At 46.2% G+C, this 12,104-nt stretch overlaps 1 protein-coding gene across 1 annotated transcript in view; it reads right to left on the minus strand.

Annotated features, from left to right (window-relative positions):
* Positions 1 to 2,236: 2,236 nt before the first annotated feature.
* Positions 2,237 to 12,104, minus strand: part of LOC139379100 (RELT like 1) — a 50,593-nt gene continuing 40,725 nt past the window's right edge. Inside the window, exons 5-8 of the mRNA XM_071121912.1 lie at positions 6,872 to 7,108; positions 5,562 to 5,703; positions 4,589 to 4,653; positions 2,237 to 4,480 (exon numbers count right to left, since the gene is read on the minus strand). Coding sequence (XP_070978013.1) covers positions 4,600 to 4,653; positions 5,562 to 5,703; positions 6,872 to 7,108 — 433 coding nt within the window. The 3' untranslated portion in view covers positions 2,237 to 4,480; positions 4,589 to 4,599. The remainder of the gene's footprint in view (positions 4,481 to 4,588; positions 4,654 to 5,561; positions 5,704 to 6,871; positions 7,109 to 12,104) is intronic.

Consider the following 12,104-nt stretch of genomic DNA (forward strand, 5'->3'; position numbering starts at 1 on the left):
CACTGTGACATCAAGACAAAGGGAAAGAACAAACATCTCGTCACCTCCTCCATCTGGCAGCACTGTGACATCAAGACAAAGGGAAAGAACAAACATCTCGTCACCTCCTCCATCTGGCAGCACTGTGACATCAAGACAAAGGGAAAGAACAAACATCTCGTCACCTCCTCCATCTGGCAGCACTGTGACATCAAGACAAAGGGAAAGAACAAACATCTCGTCACCTCCTCCATCTGGCAGCACTGTGACATCAAGACAAAGGGAAAGAACAAACATCTCGTCACCTCCTCCATCTGGCAGCACTGTGACATCAAGACAAAGGGAAAGAACAAACATCTCGTCACCTCCTCCATCTGGCAGCACTGTGACATCAAGACAAAGGGAAAGAACAAACATCTCGTCACCTCCTCCATCTGGCAGCACTGTGACATCAAGACAAAGGGAAAGAACAAACATCTCGTCACCTCCTCCATCTGGCAGCACTGTGACATCAAGACAAAGGGAAAGAACAAACATCTCGTCACCTCCTCCATCTGGCAGCACTGTGACATCAAGACAAAGGGAAAGAACAAACATCTCGTCACCTCCTCCATCTGGCAGCACTGTGACATCAAGACAAAGGGAAATAACAAACATCTCGTCACCTCCTCCATCTGGCAGCACTGTGACATCAAGACAAAGGGAAATAACAAACATCTCGTCACCTCCTCCATCTGGCAGCACTGTGACATCAAGACAAAGGGAAAGAACAAACATCTCGTCACCTCCTCCATCTGGCAGCACTGTGACATCAAGACAAAGGGAAAGAACAAACATCTCGTCACCTCCTCCATCTGGCAGCACTGTGACATCAAGACAAAGGGAAAGAACAAACATCTCGTCACCTCCTCCATCTGGCAGCACTATGACATCAAGACAAAGGGAAAGAACAAACATCTCGTCACCTCCTCCATCTGGCAGCACTGTGACATCAAGACAAAGGGAAAGAACAAACATCTCGTCACCTCCTCCATCTGGCAGCACTGTGACATCAAGACAAAGGGAAAGAACAAACATCTCGTCACCTCCTCCATCTGGCAGCACTGTGACATCAAGACAAAGGGAAAGAACAAACATCTCGTCACCTCCTCCATCTGGCAGCACTGTGACATCAAGACAAAGGGAAAGAACAAACATCTCGTCACCTCCTCCATCTGGCAGCACTGTGACATCAAGACAAAGGGAAAGAACAAACATCTCGTCACCTCCTCCATCTGGCAGCACTATGACATCAAGACAAAGGGAAAGAACAAACATCTCGTCACCTCCTCCATCTGGCAGCACTGTGACATCAAGACAAAGGGAAAGAACAAACATCTCGTCACCTCCTCCATCTGGCAGCACTGTGACATCAAGACAAAGGGAAAGAACAAACATCTCGTCACCTCCTCCATCTGGCAGCACTGTGACATCAAGACAAAGGGAAAGAACAAACATCTCGTCACCTCCTCCATCTGGCAGCACTATGACATCAAGACAAAGAACAAACATCTCGTCACCTCCTCCATCTGGCAGCACTATGACATCAAGACAAAGGGAAAGAACAAACATCTCGTCACCTCCTCCATCTGGCAGCACTATGACATCAAGACAAAGAACAAACATCTCGTCACCTCCTCCATCTGGCAGCACTGTGACATCAAGACAAAGGGAAAGAACAAACATCTCGTCACCTCCTCCATCTGGCAGCACTATGACATCAAGACAAAGGGAAAGAACAAACATCTCGTCACCTCCTCCATCTGGCAGCACTATGACATCAAGACAAAGAACAAACATCTCGTCACCTCCTCCATCTGGCAGCACTATGACATCAAGACAAAGGGAAAGAACAAACATCTCGTCACCTCCTCCATCTGGCAGCACTATGACATCAAGACAAAGAACAAACATCTCGTCACCTCCTCCATCTGGCAGCACTATGACATCAAGACAAAGGGAAAGTAGATCTATTAAAAAATGACCGCGATAAGTAATCACGAGGAGGGCAGGAAATGGAGAGGGAGAGAGAGAGAGAGAGAGAGAGAAACGACAGCTTATTGAATACTGAAAATAGACAATGTGATAGAGGGGGATGAGGAAGAGTAGAAAATATGACTGAAGAGAAGACATGAAAACACAAAGATGGGTATTAATCAATTTAAATGAGTTATAAACACGTCATATCTCTCTCCTTAAAAAAAAAACACTCATTCAATTCTATAGTATTTTTTTATTTTTATTAGTGTCAACTGTCAACATAAAATGGCGAAAACATTAAACGTTTTTTTTTTCAGTCAGTTTGCTTTATTTTTTAAATACATTTTCATACAACAGTTTAAAAAGGTTGTGATAAGACGATAAAGTCTCCAAAGCAAACGTGAGAGCAAATAACAAAACACATTGAATGATACTGAATAGGTCAGACACTCAAAACATTCCTATTTCACATAAACAAATGCTTTTTGGAGAAAATCCTCAAAACATTAATTTTTTTATTGATATTAAAGCTCTTAGATGAAAGACATTCCAGTTTTAAAAATTAGCCAAAAAAAAGTTTGCCATTCCTCAAAAACCTAAAGTGGATTTGTCTCTTCTTCCTTCATCTGAGAGGAGAGGAGACGTTCACAGGGAAAACTTTGAGACGGTTGAAACCCCTTTTTCTTTTGGTTTGTTTTATGTCTGATGGTAGATTTTGGATTGGAGTACCGTTCGTTGTACGTTGTTCAGGTTTGCTCAATGCAGGCCTACTCGTTGACGAATGGAAAGCTTAAAAAGTCATCCCGCCCAGAAAATTGTTTTGGCTTTGGTATTGGTTCATTTGAAACACTGTCCGTTTTAACATACTTTGACATTTGTTTACAATTCATGGCAAATGGGAGTCAATAGATTAATTGTTACAGTATAAATTACATTTTAACACATTTGATCACAAGACTTCTCCTCACTGAGAAATATATATTTTTTTTTTTTGCATTGTATAATAATTTTGGTTCAGCTCCTGTTCTAGATTTTTTTAAAGACAGTTTTTTGTTTGTTCCTAAAGGTAATGTTCATGTTTCCAAGTCCTGGACAAAAAAAAAAAAACTTATTCACCATAGAAAACAAAACATTTGACCTCATGATTCACGTTGAAAAATACACACACACAAAAAAGAAGTCTCTCACACGAAGTCTACATCCCCACCACATACCACCGTACTCAAACTCAGTGAGACACACAAGACAGCTGCTACTAGCCGTTCCGACGAAGACTGTCTGTGCATCGATCAAGGCCTCCTACTGAAGTTTAAAATGGATTTGTTCAGCTCCTTCGAATAGAAACCATACGTAGTATTGGCAAAGAGACGAGTCAATGGCCAATTAAAATAGGTAGTTTCATTGGGGTGGAATCAGAAGCGGTTCCATACGTCACCGTGACAACCAAAAGATTAATACATTTTTTTTTTTAAAAGGTGATGAGGAAATTTCTCCTCACCATATAAACCTAGTTAATGTACTCCATTGGAGTTCTAGAAGGGGGGGGGGGGGGGGGGGGGGGGGGGACTAGATAGTCCTGAGAACACCTCATTTACAGCAACGACCTGGGGAATAGTTACAGGGGAGGGGAGGGGGGGAAATGAGCCAATTGGAAGCGGTCCGTTCAACATTATTATTGGTTGAGTTGTCAACTAATGTAAAAAAAAACAAAAAAAACAATACAAATAAATCACTATGTCACTGGATTTAGGTTCAAAGTTGGGTGATTTTTTAAAATGTTTTTTATAAATTCCCTTACGTTGATGACTTTTTGCAAATCCAACTAGTTTTTCACGTTGATTCAACGTCATGATAGATTCTGGGGGTTTAAATGAGGTGGAAACAACTTGGATTCAACCCGTCTTTGCCCAGGGGGTCAGAAGAGGACGTGAAGGCTAGGCAGAGATTGTGTATTTGGCGCCAACACACTGCACAGTTTATTGGCTCTTGGCTCACACAACCCCCAATGCAATCTCAACTTCCTGGTCAGGTGAGCGTTTGTGGTTTTCCTCCTTGGCAGCGGAATCGGGAAGAAAAAAAAGTAATCAATCATTAACGTTTGGTGGTGGTTTCCACATCTTTGGTGACGAGAGGGTGTGGGGGGTGGCACTACCAGTGACTCACTGTCTGATGAACGGCACAATGGCCCTTTCTAACACGGTATACTAGACACCCTTTCCGCTACCCTACCCGGGACAGAGGGCCAAGTTTGATAGAGAGAGAGTAACCGGTCTCATCTTCATCCTCTAATTCACCATCAACACCGCTGTCTTGTCTCATCTGACCATCAAAGGAGACGGGGACAAGGAGGGGTTTACCCCTCGATCGCCTCTGCTGCTCTTCGCCGCGCCGATGCTTCTCTTCGGTCCGATTCTGGGTTTAAAAAGTGTTGCAAATGATCATATTTCCCCCCTTGGCTCTGTTCAGGAAGCCATGCGCTGCTCTGTAGAGGAAATGAGGACATTTTATCAAAAGGAGTTTAAAACATGTTACTTAAAGTGGCCCAGATAAAACAGCTTGGATAGGACTTTGGAGCCCAATAGAAAGTCACCTTGGTTCCTGTCACTTTGGATCAGCCCCGTCTTCCTTTGGATCAGCCCCGTCTTCCTTCGGATCCTAACGGAAAGGGGAGGAGGAAATCACACTTCAGTAAATTCACATTTACCCAAATCTAACTTTGTCACATGCGCCGAATACAACACGTGTAGTAGACCTCACCGTGAAAAGCTTCCTGACAAGCCCTTAACTCTTCTTGAACTTCACTGTTAGTTAAGAAAATCTTTACCAAATAAACTAAAGTGAAAAATATATTTTTAAAAAGGTAACAATAGCAAGGCTATATACAGGAGGTGCCGGTACCTAGTCAATGCGGGAAGTTACAATGAAAAATGCCTCAAATACAGACTCTATTCAAATACATAAATGCCTGGGAGTTTGGTCCATGTCACTATAGACAGACCCTATTGGATGAAAACCTGTGTGTACCCGGGTGAATCGGACTGAATGTCACTCTCAGACAGACCCTATTGGATGACAACCTGTGTACCCGGGTGAATCGGACTGAATGTCACTCTCAGACAGACCCTATTGGATGAAAACCTGTGTGTACCCGGGTGAATCAGATTGAATGTCACTCTCAAACAGACCCTATTGGATGAAAACCTGTGTGTACCCGGGTGAATCAGATTGAATGTCACTCTCAGACAGACCCTATTGGATGAAAACCTGTGTGTACCCGGGTGAATCAGATTGAATGTCACTCTCAGACAGACCCTATTGGATGAAAACATGTGTGTACCCGGGTGAATCAGATTGAATGTCACCTTCAGACAGACCCTATTGGATGAAAACCTGTGTGTACCCGGGTGAATCAGATTGAATGTCACCCTCAGACAGACCCTATTGGATGAAAACCTGTGTGTACCCGGGTGAATGGGACTGAATGTCACTCTCAGACAGACCCTATTGGATGAAAACCTGTGTGTACCCGGGTGAATCAGACTGAATGTCACTCTCAGACAGACCTGATGTGACTCAGAGATGGTCCTGCTCTCAAAGGGTTCCTTCTCCGTGGGCGACGCCGGCATGCTCCCGTTGGAGTCAGTGCTGAGCATGGTCCTCCTTTCTCTGACGGGCCTCTCCTTGTCACACTTTGTAACACGGAACCTGACAGGGATAGATCATAGCATAACACTGGTGACAAAGAGGATATAACACTGGTGACAAAGAGGATATAACACTGGTGACAAAGAGGATATAACACTGGTGACAAAGAGGATATAACACTGGTGACAAAGAGGATATAACACTGGTGATAAAGAGGATATAACACTGGTGATAAAGAGGATATAACACTGGTGATAAAGAGGATATAACACTGGTGATAAAGAGGATATAACACCATGGGAATCAACATGCAACTGACAATAACCGGAGAAATCAACTACTCAGACAACTATTAGAATATATATCTCCTGAAGCACATACGCTTCTGAGGAGACACCGTACACCTGGCGACCGTGTCAGCGTGCACTGCGCTCGGCCCGCCACAGGAGTCGCTGGTGCGCGATGGGACAAGGACATCCCTGCTGGCCAAACCCTCCCCTAACCCGGACGACGCTGAGCCAACTGTGCGCCGCCCCCATGGGTCTCCCGGTCGGCTGCGACAGAGCCTGGACTCGAACCAGGATCTCTAGTGGCTCAGCTAGCACTGCGATGCAGGGCCTTAGACCACTGCACCACTCGGCAGGCCCCTAAAAATCCTTCTTTAGCATGTCTCCTCCACCTTCATCTACACTGATTGACATGGATTTAACAGGATGTAGAAGTAAAAACCCAAACCGGTCCATGTATCAGTACCAGTAGATTATAAAATACAGTATAGTGTGCTGTTATCGGCGCTATAGGACCTCTTGGTCCAGGGCCTATGTTATGATTCTCACTGAGGAGCTCAACACGAGACATCACTCTGGCACGACACTACACAGATTCAATTAAAATCAGGTAATGGCTATTCCCTCCCTGCTCAGTGTGGCCCCGTACATACACTTCCATTCATCTGGATGAGCTAATGAAAAAGCACCAGGACCCTCTGCATTCAGATCAGCTCCTCTACAGGACCGGAAGCAGACAGGGAGGATTGGCTTGATACACTTCACTTCAACTGGCTCTCTGAGAGAAAATAATTCACACACAGTCATCCCTCTCACACAGACAAGACTTCTCTATAGACCACAGGAGGTTGGTGGCACCTTAATTGGGGAGGATGGGCTTCGTGGTAATGGTTGGGAGCGGAATGGTATCAAATACATGGAAACCACTTATGACCTCTCACCTCCCCACAGCCAACACGGTGACCTCTCCGTGGCTCCTCCTGTCTACTATCCTCTTGGTGGACACGCGCCTCATCAGGGGCCACTTCTTGTGATTGCAGCGGTTGCAGACGCTGCTGAGGCCCCCCATGCCTCCGATGGTGTGCAGGTGGTTGCAGGTGTGTCTGGCAAGTCCCGCCGGGACACGAGGCGAGACGGGGGTCACTGGGAGGGTGGGGGAGGTGGGAGTCAGCGGTGGGCTGTGGAGGAAAAGAGAGGAAGAAGCAAACTGGTGATACAGACACTAGTCTACACATCCCACAGTCTTTACATTTAGCGAAAGTCTACACATCCCAGTCTTTACATTTAGCGAAAGTCTACACATCCCAGTCTTTACACTTAGCGAAAGTCTACACATCCCAGTCTTTACACTTAGCGAAAGCCTACACATCCCACAGTCTTTACACTAGCGAAAGTCTACACATCCCAGTCTTTACACTAGCGAAAGCCTACACATCCCACAGTCTTTACACTAGCGAAAGCCTACACATCCCACAGTCTTTACACTAGCGAAAGTCTACACATCCCAGTCTTTACACTTAGCGAAAGCCTACACATCCCACAGTCTTTACACTAGCGAAAGTCTACACATCCCAGTCTTTACACTTAGCGAAAGTCTACACATCCCACAGTCTTTACACTTAGCGAAAGTCTACACATCCCACAGTCTTTACACTAGCGAAAGTCTACACATCCCAGTCTTTACACTTAGCGAAAGTCTACACATCCCAGTCTTTACACTTAGCGAAAGCCTACACATCCCACAGTCTTTACATTTTGCTGAGAGCTGTGCAAAGTTGGCAGGCTCTTATTCCCAAAAATTCACAACTGTAATGGTCGCTTCCACCAAGTAGTAACTCTGGGCTTGCGACGTACGCAAATCAAGACGTCCTCATTTAAAAATGTTTTCTTAACCTCAGACAGTAGAAGACACTAGTAGACATGGTGAACCCTGGTCCTGAAGGATACATGGTGTGCAGGTTTTAGCTACAGCCCAGTAGTAAACACATCTGAGTCCACTAAAACAAGTCAAGTCCAATATGAAAATATGAGATTCAATGCAGAGCGGTGACCAAAAAAAACATAAACCATGTCTAGACTTCTGCTCTTCATAACGTGATGACCTCCCCGTTGACACTACATGTCTAGACTTCTGCTCTTCATAACGTGATGACCTCCCCGTTGACACTACATGTCTAGACTTCTGCTCTTCATAACGTGATGACCTCCCCGTTGACACTACATGTCTAGACTTCTGCTCTTCATAACGTGATGACCTCCCCTTCGACACTACATGTCTAGACTTCTGCTCTTCATAACGTGATGACCTTCCCGTTGACACTACATGTCTAGACTTCTGCTCTTCATAACGTGATGACCTCCCCGTTGACACTACATGTCTAGACTTCTGCTCTTCATAACGTGATGACCTCCCCGTTGACACTACATGTCTAGACTTCTGCTCTTCATAACGTGATGACCTCCCCGTTGACACTACATGTCTAGACTTCTGCTCTTCATAACGTGATGACCTCCCCGTTGACACTACATGTCTAGACTTCTGCTCTTCATAACGTGATGACCTCCCCGTTGACACTACATGTCTAGACTTCTGCTCTTCATAACGTGATGACCTCCCCTTCGACACTACATGTCTAGACTTCTGCTCTTCATAACGTGATGACCTTCCCGTTGACACTACATGTCTAGACTTCTGCTCTTCATAACGTGATGACCTCCCCGTTGACACTACATGTCTAGACTTCTGCTCTTCATAACGTGATGACCTCCCCGTTGACACTACATGTCTAGACTTCTGCTCTTCATAACGTGATGACCTCCCCGTTGACACTACATGTCTAGACTTATGCTCTTCATAACGTGATGATCTCCCCTTCGACACTACATGTCCAGAACTCAAAATACTGTACCCTTTCTGCTGGCTACACTGTTGTTTTGGCCTATCCTTAGGCAACCTGAAGGGGACTGGTATGTGAACACGCATCTGTGTAAAGTGGGGGAGTGTGTGTGTGTGTGTGTGTGTATACACTAAATTATACATTATTTAAATTTAACATCAATAAGAGACCATAGCGTTCACCTGGTCAGTCTACAGTCTTTCATGGAAAGAAGGTGTTCATTATGTTTTGTAAAGTGGAGGAGTCTGTGTTCTCCTGGTGTAGAGAGGACTGTACTGTCCATCACTAACCCAATGTGTGTTCTCCTGGTGTAGAGAGGACTGTACTGTCCATCACTAACCCAATGTGTGTTCTCCTGGTGTAGAGAGGACTGTACTGTCCATCACTAACCCAATGTGTGTTCTCCTGGTGTAGAGAGGACTGTACTGTCCATCACTAACCCAATGTGTGTTCTCCTGGTGTAGAGAGGACTGTACTGTCCATCACTAACCCAATGTGTGTTCTCCTGGTGTAGAGAGGACTGTACTGTCCATCACTAACCCAATGTGTGTTCTCCTGGTGTAGAGTGGACTGTACTGTCCATCACTAACCCAATGTGTGTTCTCCTGGTGTAGAGAGGACTGTACTGTCTATCACTCTATGGACTGTAGAGTGTAAGGACTTAAGTGGTGTCAGAGACGGCTGTTTGCGCCTGCGGGAATCAGAGCACCACACTTTTATTTGTCTCCATTACCATAGCATTTGGAAATTGTCCTGGAAGCTTTGGCTGATGAAGGGGAAAGAGAGAGGAGGACGAGGGAGAGAGAGAGGAGGACGAGGGAAAGAGAGAGGAGGACGAGGGAGAGAGATGTATAGATAAAGAGGCTAGAAGGGGAAGAGAGCGACTTGAAAGAAATAGGTTAGTTTGTCGCAAGACACTTAGTCAGCTGAAGAGAAGAAGTCATAAAGGAGGGATTCAGAAAGGAAGATAAAACTGAGGACAACAGGAAGAAACACAGAGAGACATGTAGACAGAGGGATGGTGCACAGTAACAGGAGAGAGACATGTAGACAGAGGGATGGTGCACAGTAACAGGAGAGAGAGGCATGTAGACAGAGGGATGGTGCACAGTAACAGGAGAGAGAGGCATGTAGACAGAGGGATGGTGCACAGTAACAGGAGAGAGAGACATGTAGACAGAGGGATGGTGCACAGTAACAGGAGAGAGAGACATGTAGACAGAGGGATGGTGCACAGTAACAGGAGAGAGAGAGCGAGAGAGAGAGAGAGAGAGAGAGAGAGAGAGAGAGAGAGAGAGAGACCTCCATGCAGAGTTCTGTAAGATTCTCCTACATGTCCAGAGGAAAACTATAAACAATGCATGCAGGACAGAATTAGGCCAATATCCACTAATAATAAAAACTCAAAAAAGAGCAATTAAGTTTTGGAAACATCTAAAATACAGTGACACCCTCTCATATCACTACCAAGCCCTGCAATGCCAAGAGCTGAGCAAAGAAAAGAGTCCCCTCATCCAGCTGGTCCTCGGGTTGAGTTCACAAACCTGTTCTACTAACACACTGAAGCCTCAGTCCCCCCATCCAGCTGGTCCTGGGGCTGAGTTCACAAACCTGTTCTACTAACACACTGAAGCCTCAGTCCCCTCATCCAGCTGGTCCTGAGTTCACAAACCTGTTCTACTAACACACTGAAGCCTCAGTCCCCTCATCAAGCTGGTCCTGGGGCTGAGTTCACAAACCTGTTCTACTAACACACTGAAGCCTCAGTCCCCTCATCCAGCTGGTCCTGGGGCTGAGTTCACAAACCTGTTCTACTAACACACTGAAGCCTCAGTCCCCTCATCCAGCTGGTCCTGGGGCTGAGTTCACAAACCTGTTCTACTAACACACTGAAGCCTCAGTCCCCTCATCAAGCTGGTCCTGGGGCTGAGTTCACAAACCTGTTCTACTAACACACTGAAGCCTCAGTCCCCTCATCCAGCTGGTCCTGGGGCTGAGTTCACAAACCAGTTCTACTAACACACTGAAGCCTCAGTCCCCTCATCCAGCTGGTCCTGGGGCTGAGTTCACAAACCTGTTCTACTAACACACTGAAGCCTCAGTCCCCTCATCCAGCTGGTCCTAGGGCTGAGTTCACAAACCTGTTCTACTAACACACTGAAGCATCAGTCCCCTCATCCAGCTGGTCCTGGGGCTGAGTTCACAAACCTGTTCTACTAACACACTGAAGCCTCAGTCACCTCATCCAGCTGGTCCTGAGTTCACAAACCTGTTCTACTAACACACTGAAGCCTCAGTCCCCTCATCCAGCTGGTCCTGAGTTCACAAACCTGTTCTACTAACACACTGAAACCTCAGGACCAGAACATCCAATCAATCAGGATAAACCAAATTACAACATAGTAAAAACAAAACTACATTACTTATTGGGAAACACAAACACAAAGCTAAATGCAATGCTATCTGGCCCTAAATCGACAGTACACCGTGGCTAAATATTTGACCGTGGTTGCTGATCAAAACCTTAGAAAAACCTTGACAAAGTACAGGCTCAGTGAGCACAGCCTTGCCATTGAGAAGGGTAGACACAGCAGAACCTGGCTCCCTGTAGAGGAAAGGCTGTGCAACCACTGCACCACAGCAGAACCTGTCTCCCTGTAGAGGAAAGGCTGTGTAACTACTGTACAACAACAGAACCTGGCTCCCTGTAGAGGAAAGGCTGTGCAACCACTGCACCACAGCAGAACCTGGCTCCCTGTAGAGGAAAGGCTGTGCAACCACTGCACAACAGCAGAACCTGTCTCCCTGTAGAGGAAAGGCTGTGCAACCACTGCACCACAGCAGAACCTGGCTCCCTGTAGAGGAAAGGCTGTACAACCACTGCACAACAGCAGAACCTGGCTCCCTGTAGAGGAAAGGCTGTACAACCACTGCACCACAGCAGAACCTGAGACGGAGCTGCATTTCCTGACAAAATGTAAAATATATAAAACAATTAGAGAGTGTCATTTCCCCAAATGTGAAACCCTTATTCAAGGTTTCAAAGACCTCTCTGATGAGAGTAGGCTACCCGTCCTGTTGGGGGAGGGACAGGCTACCCGTCCTGTTGGGGGAGGGACAGGCTACCCGTCCTGTTGGGGGAGGGACAGGCTACCCGTCCTGTTGGGGGAGGGACAGGCTACCCGTCCTGTTGGGGGAGGGACAGGCAACCCGTCCTGTTGGGGGAGGGACAGGCAACCCGTCCTGTTGGGGGAGGGACAGGCTACCCGTCCTGTTG

Source organism: Oncorhynchus clarkii, chromosome 21 (genome assembly GCF_045791955.1).
Source record: "Oncorhynchus clarkii lewisi isolate Uvic-CL-2024 chromosome 21, UVic_Ocla_1.0, whole genome shotgun sequence".
Lineage (NCBI taxonomy): Eukaryota > Metazoa > Chordata > Actinopteri > Salmoniformes > Salmonidae > Oncorhynchus > Oncorhynchus clarkii.